Raw genomic sequence first — 16,795 nt, 5'->3', positions numbered from 1 at the left:
TTTTATGATAATTCAAATCCTGCATCTGGTTCTGAACTTCTGTGCTTCTATTTTTTGTGCTACTGTCATTCTTTTACAGAATAAATATCGAACGAAATGAAGGTGGAGCTTGGTCTTGCCAGTCACCTACCCCTTAGAAAGTGGTCCAGCCATGGGCCTGAGGTTCGAGCCCCAAGCTTCTGCAAATGCTTCTTGAACAATAATATTGCAAGCAATTGAAATATGTTCATGCGAATTACTGGGAGCTGATAAGTCATATGAGATTCTGCCCACACAAAAATCCAAAAAAGTAGTAACGTAAGCAGTAACCTGTATATTAGTACACTTGGGAGTAATGTTTGTTACATGTAATATCAGAACAAAGCCTTTTACTTAAGTAAATTTAGTGTCAAGTGTCGACATAATTTAGTTCACGATTCATGAATTAAAAGGATTTGCGTTATTCTTGCACCAAGCAAAGTAAAAGGTAAGGGAATTTTTGTTGGGAAAGAGACTTGCAATTCACTTTCATTGTAAGTTTTGTCATTGCCCTTCCTGCCTAATCTTCTTCTTGCTTCTTAGCTGCAGATTGCTTAGAGAACATTCAGGGTACAGAAAACTTCAAGTTTTTGTTCAAGTGTGGGGGTCTTTACTTGTGAAAATGACAGGTACATAGAACTTCAAATAAGGATTCTGTATCACCATTTTGAGCGCCCTCTATCTATGGAGAAGGAAAAGTGTGGTAAGCAGCCACTGTCATGTTAGCCTGGTAGTTCAAAATATCATTTCGAAGCTTCTTCAGATATTTCTGGAGGAAGTGTTACCCCCCTTTTTTTAGAGCTATTGGCTGTGTTCGGAATCTTAAATTGGCCATTAAATCAAGTAAAAAGACAAAAGTATGAAAACCCAAATATCTTTTATGCCTTTGTTCAGTTGAATTTGGTATTACATTGAGAACCCAAAACTTCAATGAGAATATCTGTTACGACGGCCACTCTCTTCTTGTCATAATTCTGTTCGTAGTTCATAGTTCATCACACATGCTCGGGTCGAGTTTGTATTGATTATGTTCTGCTGGGTATGGATAGACACACACAAACTCTAACAATTAACACAAATTAATTCAAATTTAAACTTGCTTATGTAATTTAATCATCATCATCATCTTCTTCTTCTTCACTTTCTGAAATAATTGACCTCTGAGGCATTTCAAGATAGTTTGTTCATTGACTTTTTCATATCCCTTTCAAAAAGAATCTCTACAGAACAGAAAAAAGATTTAGGTAGCCTACTTTTGTTGCTTTTATAACCCAGATTTAGAGCAAAATTTGACAAAATTGATCGATCAAACGTAAGGTCATACACCTAACTCGTGTTTATACTTTTTATCTTTGAAAAAAAATCTCTCTTTCAGACACACACACACGGAATCTGTTCTTTTTCAGCACATGCTCAAGGTGACCATCCACTGCTTGCATGGCCTCGGAAATGAAAGGGGCTGTGAGGGATTTCTTTTTGGGTGTGTGTGTGGGAGGGTTGAAATGGACACGTTTCAGCAATGGAGAACAACAAGCAATTGTTTAAAGGTAAAAAGATTTAGAAAATATGTGGGGGGACCTAGTTTACGTTGATTGTGACAGTAGAGGACAATGACTACTGCAATTCGAAAGTGTGGAAGCGGTGGGCAAATGGGGTATAGGAAGATGAATAGATGATCAAATTTTCCTCACGAAAACGAAACTAGATTCTCCTTGAGACGGAGTTATATCTACTTTTGACTTCAAATTGTGTTCGAGTGATTGGAGAGAGAAAGACTAGTATCCACCAATAGATATTGATCATTCTTCTCTTCCAATATGTTGATTCAATTTGCCAGAGACATCGGAGAGAGAGATTGTTTGGTTGTTTGTTTGTGTGTATGTTTTCCCTTCCAAGAAGAACGAAGAATTTCATTGCCAGGCTTGGAGGGGTCTAGAGGAGCAGAGAGCTACCCTGTTTTGAGGCTCAATCACCGGATCAAAAATTATAATAAAAAAATCAACTTTATAGCTTTTAATCGTTTTCTATAAGCCCAAATTTCACCATCAGGGAGAAAAGGAAGCTGCCTGCCCGAATTAATTTGTCAAATAATAGACAAAACCCACCGCCATTTAGCTAACCTATCAGCTTCAAAGGCTGCTCTTCTTACCCAAAGGCATTGTCACTAATCACACTACCAGCATCATTTGAGGTGCACATTCATGATACCAATATGTCCGATAATATTCAAGCAGAAAATCATTTACACTGCTTAATTATTCAAAACTATAATGAAAAAGGAAAGGAAAATGTTTGTTTGTTGGAAAGAGCACAGTCCTTGATCTATGCGTGCACAGGTTAATTAGTGTGATGTCTTCCAGGCATGCAAGTTTGATGCTCCTTGGTAATTTCTTGGTTATAGACAAGGAAGAACATGGCCCAATGCTTCATAATTCATTTGGCTACCTCGAAAAACCCTTTCCTTCTTTCCATTTTCAGAAGCATTTTCTCTTCCCCACTTGACTATTGTTTCCTGAGAGAAACTTGAAGAGAGAAGATCTAATTTTGCTCCACAGAAACATGTAACGGTGAGCATGAGAAGTGAGAGGTGATTGGCTTGCCTACAGCTAAGCTCACTACTCCTCACCTGAATAAAGACCAAACCATCCATGTCATGAGGTACAACAGATTCGGCATTATATTTTCCACTGAGCAAGGACAGGTCGGCTCAATTCTCTCTATCAAATCTGATTATATCTTCTTTTGCCCTTCTTAGGCAAATCAACTCTTCAGACACATGCACTCACATGGATGCAATACAATAATAGGATCAACTCAAAATTTTCTTAATTTGTTTAAGAAAACATATGCTAAGATTTTGCCTTGGACTATTAAAAATTTATATAACAATTCTTTTATCGAACGATTAAAATTTTATTTATTTCTTTTATAAAAGATTATTTATTAATCATTAAATTAATTACATGATTGTATCTAAAAAACATTTAATTATTTTTTTAATTAACGAAAAAGGTAAGAGTGTACCAAGTTACCTTCGACTAGGACTTTCATAGAGCTATATACCCTCGGAAAGATTTTCCTTGGATGTTACTTGTAAAGGCATCAGTCATATGCTTTTCAGTTTTCCACACTGACGGTGGGAACATGAAAATGACAGATGGCTGAGCCTACGCCTGAATGACGTGGAGGAGTTTTGATCCTATCAGCACGAAGTAGACGGTGTTTGGTCAGGTAAACGATTAGGTACTAGCATGAATAATATTCATATGGTAAATGAGTGGAGCAGTTCCAACTTTCAATAGATCAATGCATACGGAAAGAAAGAAAAGTCCAACAGAAAATGAAGCATGGACTTAATTACAGCCCTCTCGCAATTGAAAACAGACTCCAATTTTCTTATCCTAAACCGACCGATGCCAAGCAAAAACAAAAAAAAAAATTGAAATCCTGAGAGAACTTTGTCAGCCACAGAAATTCATTGTGCAGGACAGAACATAAGCCAAAGAAGGGGGCTAACTCACTGTAGAGTTTGCTGAATCATGTCAAAGTAGTACCACCATGGGTTAACATAGAACCCAGAAAATATTAGCAAGATTACAGTAAACTTACTTTCACCAGCAGCAGCTACCACCGGGAACAGGTCATGAGCAAATTTATTCTCATAGTGAGTGTGATATTATGATGTTGCATAATCATATATAGTTTGAGGTGAAGACAGTATATGGAAAATTCACTTCACTTTATGAATTGCAACTTCTTTTGTGACTATGACTTCTGCAATTAACATGTCAGTTAGTACAAAATATCTCTTGTGAAGATATTTCATCACTCTGTGAGTATGCCAAATGACTGGGGCTTTAACATTTTCAATGGCAACCTTTTTTATCCTTATAACAACTTGTTTTGCGAGAAAGTACAAACCAACATGTAAACATTCCCAAGCTGCAAAAGAAATGGTTGGTGAGATAAAACATACCCAAATAGTCAAGAACCAACACTACAGGCAATTCTGCCATTTCAAAAGTGATTATTGCTGACGGTTGAAGCTGAAAACCTTTTGGATCCTAGTGTTTGTTAAGAATGGACAAGAAACAACCGCGTTTGGATGACACATCCTTGAAAATTTGAGCTGACTAGTTTTGATCTTTTGCACTTTTTCTCTTTTAAAGCAGAGCTGACACATCCTTCAGAATGCTAATCCCAAAGCTTCTTTTTATAAATGAATGCAAACCATCTCATTTCTTCTCACATCTTTCGTTCCCTCACTTCTTCTTTTCCCAAACCAGCAAACAGAAACATGACCTTAACGTTACGTTCTTCTACATCTTTCTTTAATCTAAAAGAAACCAAAAGCTTAACCAAAACTCCTGATGACTTCCTAGGCACCATTTGCTTTGCTCAAACGAAGCCTTCTTGCCGTCTCCGAGCAAAGAATTCCATGTCGATGCAGGATGCACAGCTCTCATCACGTGGGAAAATCTCAATCGCGGAAGGGAGGAATAGTGAGAATAGGGAGAAATTACATGGTCTAACAATTTCTCATAATGAGAATAACTCTAGGGTGCCTGTTTTTGTGATGTTGCCACTTGACACAATCACCCTAGGAGGTAACTTGCATAAGCCACGGGCGATGAATGCCAGTTTGATGGCGTTAAAGAGCGCAGGCGTGGAAGGAGTCATGGTGGATGCTTGGTGGGGTTTGGTGGAGAAAGATGGACCTTTAAAGTACAACTGGGAAGGGTATGCCGAGCTTGTGCAAATGGTCGAAAAGCATGGTCTAAAGCTCCAAGTTGTTATGTCTTTCCATCAGTGCGGAGGAAATGTTGGGGACTCTTGCAGGTATTGCTTTCTCGTCTTCATATTTATTTCTTCAACTGGCAAAGAATATGCATTATTTCAATTCTCATTATGCAAAATGGCTTTAGAAACATAAACCCAAATTTTCCTCCTTGAATGTTTTAGCATTCCGCTTCCCCATGGGTGCTAGAAGAAATCAGCAAGAACCCGGACCTTGTCTACACTGATAGGTCAGGGCGGAGGAACCCTGAGTACATTTCCTGGGCTGTGACGCGATCCCTGTTCTCAGGGGAAGAACACCTATTCAGCCTACAAACAGATACATAGGAGCCTTCCGCGAGAGGTTCAGAGATTACTTGGGGCGAGTTATTGTGGTGAGCATCTCAAAACTCAAAAGGCGACTCTCGGGCGTTAAAACAGAGAAGGGGAAATTAATTAAAACGGTGTCGAATACACCATCTTTAAATTAAGAGGTTTTTTTCGTTATTGTGCAAAAGCAGTTGAGGGATAAACCTCGACAAAATAATACAAAAGAAAATTTAGAGAATATCAACAAAGAAATGAGAAATTGTTAAATTTTTAAAATTTTAAAATTTTAAAATCAGATGGAGTTTATGTCTATTTCCAATAATAGATTTGAATGTCTCTTTTTAACAGATATTTGTGTGATAATTAAAAATAAATATAATTTATTTATTATTTAATCACTTACACGTGACACTTGCCGAGTGTCTTTATAATATATTAATTATATATTGTTAATTTCATTAATTTTAAGCTCATCTTAATTTATTTTATGTTTTAGCTCATTTTATTCTAATTATTATGTACTTTTTTCTTTTATTTTAAAAAAAAATTTTTTTTTCAAATCTAAGTATATCTTAATATTGAAAATGTCTAACGTCAAAGAGAGGGTAGATCATTTTGCACTAGTAGACAAATGGATAGAAGAGTTGTAGTATAAACAGAAACTCCAATTCTCCTCCAAATTGTTTAACCCCCACACTTTTGCAAGATCAGGACAGAAGAAAGAAATTAGCAGTAATACTTGTATCAAGGTTCAAGTAACAGGGTAATCTTTTTTCTCAGAGTGAATGGATGTAAGGAGAGATAGAGCAAACAACATTACTATTAAATACTAAAAAGGGTAAGAGGAAAAAAAGAAAGATAATCACAAAGGCAACTAAACAATGGTGTCAGCATCATACCACCAATCCATTAGGATTAGCGTCTAAATACCATCCAAATGATGGACCACCGGCGCCTACCATCATGTTTTAAATATCAAACATCAATATCTAGTTTTTTGCACTTTCATTGCTTTATTCAAGTGGTGACATTTTTCTTTTCTTTTGTAATTTCTATTTCAGGAAATTCAAGTGGGGATGGGACCTTGCGGGGAGCTGCGATACCCAGCTTATCCAGAGAGCAATGGGACATGGAAGTTTCCTGGAATTGGAGAGTTTCAGTGCTATGACAAGGTAATTATAATCAACCAAAATGAAGTTTCCTTTTTATTTATCTTTTGGGAAGTGAAAGGAATTATGGGGCTCAAGCAATCAGAATATTGCACATAATTTGAATGATCGGAACTTAGATGTGTTTGTTTCCTAAACAAGCCTTATAATGTTGAAACAGTATATGAGAGCGTCGCTTGAAGCAGCGGCCGAAGCCATCGGGAAGAAAGACTGGGGAAAAGGCGGTCCACATGATTCTGGCCACTACAGGCAATTCCCTGAAGAAACTGGGTTTTTCCGAAGGGATGGAACATGGAACACCGAGTATGGACAGTTCTTCCTCGAGTGGTACTCCGGGAGGCTACTCGAGCATGGAGATAGAATCCTTGCAGCAGCGAAAGGAATATTCCACGGAACCGGAACAACACTGTCTGGAAAGATTGCTGGAATTCACTGGCACTACAGAACAAGGTCTCACGCCGCTGAGCTGACAGCAGGGTACTACAACACTAGATATCGAGACGGTTACCTCCCAATAGCACAAATGTTGAGTAGACATGGAGTTGTTTTCAATTTCACCTGCATGGAAATGAGAGACGGGGAACAGCCTGATCACGCAAACTGCTCACCGGAGGGATTGGTTCGGCAAGTAAAGATGGCAACAAAGACGGCCGGAGTTGAACTCGCTGGAGAAAATGCACTGGAAAGGTATGATGCCGGTGCATATTCACAAGTTTTGGCAACGAGTAGATCAGATTCTGGCAACGGATTGAGTGCATTTACATATCTAAGAATGAACAAAAGGTTGTTCGAAGGAGACAGCTGGCGGCACTTAGTGGAATTTGTGAAGAACATGTCCGAAGGAGGTCGGAAAATTTCAGAGTGCGACTCCAAGGGGACAAACCTTTACATTGGGTTAATCAGAGAGAAGAATGTCGAGAAAATGGAGGAGGCTGCTCTTGTGTAGAAGCTACGTACAAAGTCCTGGTACAACAGTACATAGTTTATAGTGTAATATAAGCTAGAAAAACAGAGCAAAAAGACTATAGATCATATACACCATAATTTTTAATATCATATGTCAAACTAGCAGATGGGTAAAACCAAAAATAAAAAGATTGCATCTCCACAAAATATTTGGAGATTAATTTCATTCAATCTTAGGCCAAGATCATTTTCTTTTTATTCCAATTTTTTTGGTCACACTTTGAAGATTGAATCAGTCCAATTAATTTTCCAGTGTGTCATTGTAATCAATGCCAATGGGCTCTCAAACTGTTAATGAATGTTTATTTTTGTAACAAATATATATATATATATATATGAATGTTGTTATTTCTAGTTTATTGATTACATTTCCAATATTTGCATATTTCAAAAGCCAATTTCTACATTCAAAGGCTACATAAACCATTCTTCAATTCAAAGTACCAATAATTTGGCAGACATTTGATAACAATAATAAATTGTGGAACTGCTACATTAAGGGGAACATGAAAAGCAGAGACATGATAAATCATGGCCTTTTTTTCTTCTTTTATTTCCACTTTTTTTTTTGGGATAAATAACACAATCTTTAATATTTTTAAAATTGATGAAACCATGACAGAATGTGCAAAATTCATGCATTTTACATTTCCTGTAGCACGATAAGAGCAAAATCATATCATGATGCCTAACAAAAGCATCATTTATTTGCAATTCAAAATAATTCATTTATAGAAGAAAAAGTTGTAGAATTTGGTTAAGGCATGAAGCCCGCCCTACTTTAAACAACATATCCAGTGACTTGGCAACGGCCAAAGGCCCCAAGTATCAACATGATTTTATATTGTTTTAAGATGGTTGTGCACATGTATTGATGCTCTATAATGTGTTATGTCTGAAATTATACACCTCAATTAGTTAGTTTCAAACAATTCCTTCACCCATAGAAGATAGTTTTCATACAGTGAACCCAATACGCCCAGAGTTTTTTAAAAAACCTTGTCTACAAAAAGCTACAAGACATGAAGCACGCAGCCAGTGCAGGCCAGGGGAGCACTCCTAACCATGTTCTCAGTATCAACAGGACTTTCCTTAAGTTTTGGCGATTTCCAAGCCTTGAGGATGAAAATCATTCACTCACAGCTTACTTGATGCTCCCATGTAGCTGAATATGCCACAATCCAGATGAAAAGTTTATAATTTGGACATTCATCAAGATAGTATTTGAAAAGAAAAAAAAAATCCACGCACCATTAATTAGACATTCAGCATTGCCATGTAACTGAAGCAGTAAGTTCGAGATATTCAAATGAGACAGAAGCAAAAGAACAGGTTAACACATTTCGAGATAAAATATGTAAATTAAGCCACCTTGGCATGTTGTTGCACAAAGAAAAATGAAATCAGAAGTTCCTAATTAGCATTCAGCTCAATCAACAAATTTGACAAAATGTGAAGCGAACAAATTGAAGGTCCTTCCAAATTATGAAAACAGCAAATAAGTCACAGTACTACAGTACCAAACTGGCCTCATGTTAATAGCTCTCAAACATCAAAGACATAAAAGTCCTAAAAATATCAGCCCTAAAGTACTAACTTTTAACAGTTAATAGCTAATACAAAAGCACTAATTCATGCCTCAATCTCTAAAACCCAAACATATCTACTGGGATCCACCTAGTAGCATCCTCACAAAAAGTTATTTGAAATCATCAGGAAGTAAAAAGTGGTAATTAGTTTTCACAGTATCAGCGGTTATAATAGCTCCAACCTTTATGACTGCTTCCTCCCCAAGTCCATCAATCTTAGATACGATATCATACACTTTCCCTTTCTGCAGTGCATCATCAGCCATGAACTCAAAGTTATTAACCAATCTACCAAGCTCAACACTTAGACCCTGACATATCTCACCCAGTTTCTCTACTGTGCGTAAAAATGGGTCATCTTGACATTTTCTAGTTCTAACCCTCCTTTGAAGAATGGATGTCTCCCTAAGCAGCTTATTTCTTGTAGCTGCACCATTGAAGGTTTCTCCATTTCCATCTGGGATCCGAGTGACAAACTTTGACTTTGCCCAGATCTTCTGCATTAAACATTTCGCTCATCTTCTTCAACTAGAATTTTGCTCAAAGCTTCATGAACTGCTTAAGTCGAATCAGATTCAAACACCTTTCTTTTAATGGGATGTTTCTCATAATTACTATAGTTGGATCTTTTAGGCTTTCTATTTTGGTGAATCTCTTATAATAAGAAGCAACACAAAAAGTGATAATCAACATCATATTCTGAATCCTTATAGCCAATGCTATAACAGTCGCGAGCATAGCAATTTGCTCTTGTGAGAATCCTTCCTTGATGGGAACTAAACAAGAGACAGATTAAACATTCATTTCAGACCCAAAGTTTTAGTTGAACAAAACAAAATTTATTATTTTTATCACTAAACCCTAAACCCTAAAACTAGAGGCGCCAATAGGAAAAGGAAAATGAAAGAGGCATCCTGCATCAAGTTTTGTCTTCCCAACAACTTGCTCTCCTAAATTTCAAACAAGGAAAAAAAGGCCTGACAATTTGAATAAAGCTCCAAGCATTTTAAATATAAAACAGAAAAGTCAAAAACAGTGTTCACTTCACTCGTAAACAGAAAAAAAGGGGAAAAAAAACCACAAAAAGATTTGAAAGAAAACCAGAGATACCACAAAACAAAAAATCGCAGCCAGAGATAGAAAGAGATCTATAAACAAAGATGCATAGAAAGAGATAGGCTCAAATTACTTGATTTTCAATAAGAAATGGAATATTCCAGCTTTAAAGTAGACTAGAGTTTCCAACGAGCTTCTCCTGCCAAATTCCCGGTAGAAATGAAGGGGAACGCGGTGCGGCTAGGGTTTCAATTTTGAGAGAAAGAGATGGGGAGAGTGAGAGAGCTACAGTAACTGCGCCCAATGACTATAACTTTCCCACATCCCCGTGGTAAAATCATATTGCCGTGAATGTAGCATACCAAACGTGGGAATCTCCTTCCTACCAAAGTAGCCAACTTTCCTCTAATCAAACCCCACCCTTACAAATGAGAAAAAAAAAAAGGCAATGCAGGTGTTTTTCTATGCCGCTAATCAATCATATCATATTCGAAAGAAAATTCTCTAGGTCGGAGAACTGGAAATACCGATCAAGAATGCGAAGGAGGTGAGGAAGACGAGGAGTTTGAATCATCACGGCGAAGACTTTCGATCAAGTCTCCCAGTTCTTTACGAGCCGACTCTCTGCCAAACATGAATCCATACCTAAATAAAAAAATTTGAAAAACAAAAAGAAATCAAACGTCGACGTATGGAGAGATTCTTGAGAAGGTGGGTAAAATAAAAAATTTAAAAAAAAAAAGGAATTGCGACCAGTAAGACACGGCGGAGAAGGCAGCGGCGGTAGCAACCGTTTGAATGAGAGTGAACGTTTTTCCCATTTCTTCGTTCTTTTTATGATAACTGAGTCGGAGTGAATTTGGGTTTTAATTAAAGGTTTAATCGTTTTGACTTTTAAACCATTCATATGGGCCCCATCTGGGCTCACGTGTGTTCATAATTCTCATGGATTAAACTTGGACTGTTAGCCTAGGTTTCAGCCCAAATCATGAACGGGCTGAGCCCCTCGAGGTTTCGTCCCTTACCAAAGTTTTTAGCCTATTTCGACCCAGGTGGTATAACTATTACGAAAGGATCCACAATGAAAAAGTTTCATTCTTTTTATTTTCTTTAATACTAATATTTACCTGATTGATCTAGCTTTTTTTTAGTTTAAAAGTTATTATGAAACTTTTATAAAAAATAATAATTTTTAAAATTAAGTTAAATTTATTTAATAAATTTATTTTTATAAGTTTTTTTTATAAATAAATTGTTTGATAAAATAATTTACATAAGTTCTAATTTTGATTAAAATTACCATAAAAGATATTTAATAAATAATTTTTTATTAATTACAAATTCTTTTGTTCATAATGAAAAAAAGTTAATTTTAGTTTTTTATTTATAAAAAGTATTTTTATATAACATAAAATTTATAATTAATGATAAATCATACAAAAATAAAAACAGATAATATTGAAATTATTTTTAATAAATGAGGATATTTTTGAAACAAAAATAAATTTTTTTAAAAAAAAAATACATGTTTTTAAAAAAAGAGGAGAGAAATCTCCTCCCTAAAACTTTTTCTAAAGCTCTTTTTTTCAAAATTTTGTTTTTTAAAAAAAATATTTATTTTTTTAAGAGTTTTTTCAAATTTTTGTTTGACTGATTTTTACTTTTAAAAGATAAATAAGTTGAAAAAAATCATAATTAGCTTGACCTCTTATGTATGGAGTCAAATATTAGCAAATCAATTACCTTCAAAACACCCCATTTATTTTTCTTTCAAAAGAACAGAAAATATATTAAAAAAGTTAATTGATTGATTTTATATGAACATTCGTAAGAATCAATTCAATAATATAGAATTCAGATATCTTATATTTAGATTTGAAACCATTTGAGCAAAATTAACAATAACTGCTTCGAATTTAGGTAGATTTCAAGTATCACTCTTAAAATAGCCATTATCAAAACATGATTATATTAATTCTTGAATATTATTGTGTATCCGGTACCTTAAACCCAATTGTACATACATAAAAAATACTTCAACTTTTTCATTAACAATGAAATTTATATAGCAATTTAATGCAAAAGAACTTACAATCGCTACTGTAATTTACAAGCATTTCTACTAATCTCGCCTTTTTAGTCACTCGCTGCTTCTTCCATCCATGAATGGTATAATATAGTAGTAAAAAAATGTATGCAAAGACCAAGGTCTTGCATAGTTGAGTTGACTGGAACACTCCATCACAATTCCTCAGGGGATCCATCACCTCTCGCCTTTGGATATAACTTAGCTGCACACACCAACGAAAATAGGAGTATCCCATTTTCATTTAAAATCCAGGCATTCATAGTTCAAACCTGTCAAACGAAAAGCAAAAGACAGCTAAGAGTCACTGATAAAAGGTTCCATGGTTGACTCTGCTAAAGATCACGAATGTCCTGTACCAACCTTTTTTGATCTTCGCCCACTGCTTCTAGATGAAGATGTAAGAGGCGACTTGCTGACCGAAGAGCTTCCCTCGCCTGAGTCTTGTATTGCTTGCTTTAAGCTCTCTACCACCTGGCTCATTGTTGGTCTTTCCTTGGCATTTTTGTTTAGGCAGCTATCAGCCAACTTACCAACTTTTCGAGCTGCACTGGGAGAATAATTGTTTCTAAGTCGAGGGTCTATTATCATGCTGAATCGTTTACTATCAGGAGGGAATTGTTTCACCCAGTCTAGAAGCTTCTGCTCCAATGTTGGGCGGTTTCTTTCCACTGTTCGCCTCCCTGTGAGGACCTCATAAAGTACCACCCCAAAAGTCCATATGTCACTTTGGATTGTGAGATGGCCTGTTTCAACATATTCTGGGGCAGCATATCCAAAAGTTCCAACCACCTTTAACAATATGAAAAGAAATGATACTGTCAACCACCTTAATTTAACGAAGTTCATGTTCCGAAATGAGTCATGCTTCTCAAAAATATTCACAATGCAACTCTGACTCATTAATACAAGAGTAAACATACAAAGCTGGAATCAGACTCGTTCATCCAAATCTTTTCCTACCACAAAGAAGCCTATCAAGTAAATCTAGAAAACTCTGCCTCCTTTCCTGAGAGGGAAAAATTTGTGGAAGTAGATTTATTTGGTATCCTAAAGATATCGAGTGCCTAATGTGCTAAGCAGCTACAATAGCTAAATTAGTGCTCGTACTGTACACTTAAGATGTTGAGGGTCAGCAGAGAGTGGAGGGTTGAGCCAACCAACAAGAATGCAGTGTTTGTTGAACAAACATAGAATTTAGTCAGAAGTCATGAAGTACCATACTTAAATAACCAAAATCTACTTACCGCTGTGGACACATGAGTACGATCACCAGTTGGCCCTTCCCTTGCAAGCCCAAAGTCTGAGAGCTTTGGCTTAAAATTTTCATCCAAGAGCACATTTGAGGATTTGAAATCACGATATATCACCTGTTCAAAGAACACAAGGCAGATAAGAGTATGGTCTTCAAGTAAATGAAGAAATAACCAATGTCAATCCATTATAAGGATGCACTGAATGAAGTTTTTTGCTTTATTTTATCTGATAGGTAATTAAGTGCATTACTTGTAACAGGTACTGCAGTAGAAGGCAATCCCAGCATTAAATCCTGAGAGTAACTTGAATTCTCTCTCCCCTAAACTTTCCAATTCGGAAATTTTGGCTTTTGGGGCCTATAGAGAAAATGGCTAATTGGCCTATAGTTTCAGTGCAAGAAACTATTTTCTCTTCAGTCTTCCCTTTTATGCCCAGCCTTTCCTTCTTCCCACCTTTTCTCCCCCCTTTTCCACCCACCTCTTTCCAACTTCTTACTTTTTTCTCTATCCTAGCAAGCAAGTCTTAATGTGATAATTTATGGTGGTTTTGCTCAAGTCATCTGAACAAAAGAAGATTGTACCTTGACTTCCAATCCTTCATGTAGGTAAGCCAGCCCTTCTGCTGCACCAAGCATAATCTCTAATCTTGTTTTCCAAGGTAAAGTGGATGTCGTGCTAAAAAGATGATGTTCTAAGCTCCGGTTAGGCATGAATTCATACACCAGCAGTCTCTGGATCCCTCTTTCGCCATCTACAGAACAATATCCAATAAGTTTTACTAGGTTTGGATGATTAACAACACCAAGAAACTGAACCTCTGCAAGCCATTCCTTATGACCCTACATGAGTTTAGCCAAAATAAAATAAGAAACAGAAACTAGTTCTTCAAATAAAGTGCAAAGATTTTAGCTAGCAAAAAGAAGAAACTATAATTTGTACTAGTAACTGACAACAATAATATTCATCTCTCAAAAAAAAAAAAAGGTGACAACAATAATATGAGAATTGAGGATAATCAGCCACCTTTTAGCTTCAAAGACATGCATCTACTTTAAAGGCAAAAAATCATGTAGCAAGCTATTTTGAAAGCAGTGTGTGAACACAATCCAGCTAAATCAAGGACATTACTGCAGATGAGAATGCACTAAAATTCTTCCTTTCAGCACAAATGATCATATGAAATTTAAGAAAATGCAACTGCTTCTGCTCTGCAGATGAATGAGTTACAAGTAGCGGAGATATAAAGTAGATAGTTTAGAGGGGGAAAAAGAAAGATTTCTCCGCTTCCATTTGGAGACTGATATATCACTACAATGACGAAATTTTTGAAGGTTCAGTTCATCCAATTTTCTATTAACAACGACTTTTTGATTTCAATTTTGGAAGTAATGCCTGTAAACTCCTAGGGTTTTGCTTCTTATCTAATTTCTCATCAGCTTTCTACGAAAGATAGATGGAAAATTTCTATAACACTATGCAACATAAACATGCAACTTAGAGCAAACCCTTTCTGTGTTTTAGCAGACACTATTCAAGTAAGAGTTACTAGTGTAGCCAAACTTGGGCCCAACTCTTCAATCATCCAGGACCATTTCTCCTTAAAGTGATAAGCTAAAAGGAAAGAATATATCATACTACATTAGAAATGTAAGTGATATGGAGAGCGACAGCACAGAGACAGAAACCTCATGGTCCAAAGCAAGAATAGCAAACTGCTATCTTATATCAAAATCTTTTGGATCCTTACAAGATTCTAAACAGTGAATCTGATCTACAATATCAAATTCTCAATTAGCCAACACCATATCCACCATATAGATTCCTAAATTTTGTATGGCTACTAAGAAAATTAACCCCAAATCTAAATTCTGGCACCATCCCTATCCAATCATTCTAGGAATCAGCCTTACAGCAATTCATCAATATGCACTAAATCTAAGGGTGCGGAGTGTACCATTTCCTCACATTTTGTTGCAAAATTAAAATGCGAATCCTTTTCAGCTATTGTGAATAGAAAGACCAGAAAAAGTGCAGTATGTTGCGCTTGAAAAGATACTACAAGAACACAAGTAGATTATGTGTCAAAAAGCAAATTTAAGGAAAGAAAAAGTTTGCAGTAAGTACCTGTAAACTGTGCGTGTTGAGCTTCTTTATAGCAACAACTATAGGTTCACCTTGACCATCGAGAGGCTTAATTGTTCCTTTATAAACACTGCCAAAACCACCCTCTCCAATCTTTAACATCCTGTTGAAACCATTTGTCGCATCCCTCAACTCTTGAAAAGAGAAGACCCTCAAATTATGCTCCTTTTCTTTGTACAACTCTGGTATGCTCCTTGGAGATGGCAAAGATCTTGATGTCCGAGTCAGTGCTGAATTATCCGATTTACTTTGGTTCCTCAGTTCAGGAGCAGAGCTTGATTCTCTTTTCTTGCTCTTTGATTTGTCCTTGAAGATCGAAAAACACTTCATTTCTAAGCTTAATTACAAAAAAACAAAACACTTCCAGTTATCATCAAAATTGTTGTATCAAACTGCGACCTCTTCCTCTCGTTTAACTTAATCCTCAAAAGATAGATAAAAAAGATAAAAAGAAAACTGGGTTTTGAACAAGACCAAGGAAAATCGAACCCTGACGAGGAACAAGAGAAAGAAAATTGACCCAGAAAAGTCTAGGAGCCAAGCAGAGGAAACATGAAGAAGAAAAGCCAAAATATATAAGATATGAAGCGAAATGGGAAAAAGAAACAAAACAAGACGACAATTCTACAGATAATGTGAACAAAAAACGACCCTAGCTAAGAAGCCAAGAGGAAACAGGCGTGAAGCTGAAGAGATTGAATTTATCAAACAACGGTAGAAGAAGCGAAATCCCAGATAAGAAACAGTAAAGGGAACACGGATCAATGTGTGGAAAATATTGTACAATCACAAGTACAAACATACACCTGGCACCTCCTTTAGAGGAAGGATAGAACTTAAAAGGAGAAAAAAAAAAATAGCGTGTATAAAACGATGAAGTCAAGCCACTGAAAAGGACAGGACAGAGAAGAGACTGAATATGAGTGTCGCCTGCAGGAACAGGAAACATAGAGAGACCAAGCAAGAAAGATGCAAAAGTTCCATCAAATCTTCTTTTCCCCGGGCTATGTTCCTACGTTCACATTGACATTTTTTCAAATGAACAATGAATAGTAATAGTAAGTAACCAAAAATATTGACGTCATACCGCGTTATCTCTGGTTTCCTCTGGTTTCTAACTTTCCTATGGTCTCCGTTCTTAGTAGGCTATGACTGTGGACCTCTTTCTAATTTCTGTTTGTTTTTTTTTTAAAATAAAAACAAGCACTGCAAAAGTCTTACGCAGACAAGTACAAAAAGGCAAATGGTTTACGTTATTATCTTGAACAGAACAGGAACAGCGAAAACAACAGAAACTTCATCGAAGTTCCCATTTCACTCTAGCGGTTCTGCCTAGGGGTCGAGGATCAGATTATGCAGTCTTTTCAGCGACGTCGCGTCACCATTAGATTCAACACGCTGACGCCA

At 36.3% G+C, this 16,795-nt stretch overlaps 3 protein-coding genes and 1 pseudogene across 6 annotated transcripts; 2 read left to right on the top strand and 2 right to left on the bottom strand.

The window, feature by feature from the left end:
- The first annotated feature begins 4,315 nt into the window (after window positions 1-4,315).
- LOC149527711 (beta-amylase 3, chloroplastic pseudogene) lies at window positions 4,316-5,484 on the top strand (annotated as a pseudogene).
- Window positions 5,123-7,613, top strand: LOC110415672 (beta-amylase 3, chloroplastic). The gene is made up of 3 exons (XM_021427369.2): window positions 5,123-5,189; window positions 6,186-6,296; window positions 6,454-7,613. The coding sequence occupies exons 2-3, from the start codon at window positions 6,201-6,203 to the stop codon at window positions 7,237-7,239; spliced, it is 882 nt and encodes a 293-aa protein (XP_021283044.2). The 5' UTR covers window positions 5,123-5,189; window positions 6,186-6,200; the 3' UTR covers window positions 7,240-7,613.
- Window positions 7,614-8,177: 564 nt separating this feature from the next.
- Window positions 8,178-10,760, bottom strand: LOC110415761 (Putative membrane lipoprotein). 4 transcript variants are annotated; one of them, XM_021427492.1, is made up of 4 exons: window positions 10,658-10,760; window positions 10,432-10,549; window positions 8,511-8,541; window positions 8,178-8,424 (listed from the first exon to the last, which is right to left on the bottom strand). In XM_021427492.1, the coding sequence occupies exons 1-2, from the start codon at window positions 10,723-10,725 to the stop codon at window positions 10,435-10,437; spliced, it is 183 nt and encodes a 60-aa protein (XP_021283167.1). In that variant the 5' UTR covers window positions 10,726-10,760; the 3' UTR covers window positions 8,178-8,424; window positions 8,511-8,541; window positions 10,432-10,434. The 4 variants fall into 4 exon arrangements, with proteins under 4 accessions (XP_021283167.1, XP_021283149.1, XP_021283159.1 ...); XM_021427474.1 differs by having other exon boundaries at window positions 8,178-10,286; XM_021427484.1 differs by lacking the exon at window positions 8,511-8,541.
- Window positions 10,761-11,925: 1,165 nt separating this feature from the next.
- Window positions 11,926-16,337, bottom strand: LOC110415709 (Protein kinase superfamily protein). The gene is made up of 5 exons (XM_021427411.2): window positions 15,371-16,337; window positions 13,828-14,085; window positions 13,238-13,360; window positions 12,354-12,782; window positions 11,926-12,262 (listed from the first exon to the last, which is right to left on the bottom strand). The coding sequence occupies exons 1-5, from the start codon at window positions 15,716-15,718 to the stop codon at window positions 12,257-12,259; spliced, it is 1,164 nt and encodes a 387-aa protein (XP_021283086.1). The 5' UTR covers window positions 15,719-16,337; the 3' UTR covers window positions 11,926-12,256.
- Window positions 16,338-16,795: the final 458 nt, after the last annotated feature.

This window comes from Theobroma umbraticum, unplaced genomic scaffold, assembly GCF_002168275.2.
Source record: "Theobroma umbraticum cultivar Fairchild unplaced genomic scaffold, ASM216827v3 scaffold_30.0, whole genome shotgun sequence".
NCBI lineage: Eukaryota > Viridiplantae > Streptophyta > Magnoliopsida > Malvales > Malvaceae > Theobroma > Theobroma umbraticum.
This window is presented reverse-complemented; position numbering and strand designations above follow the sequence as displayed.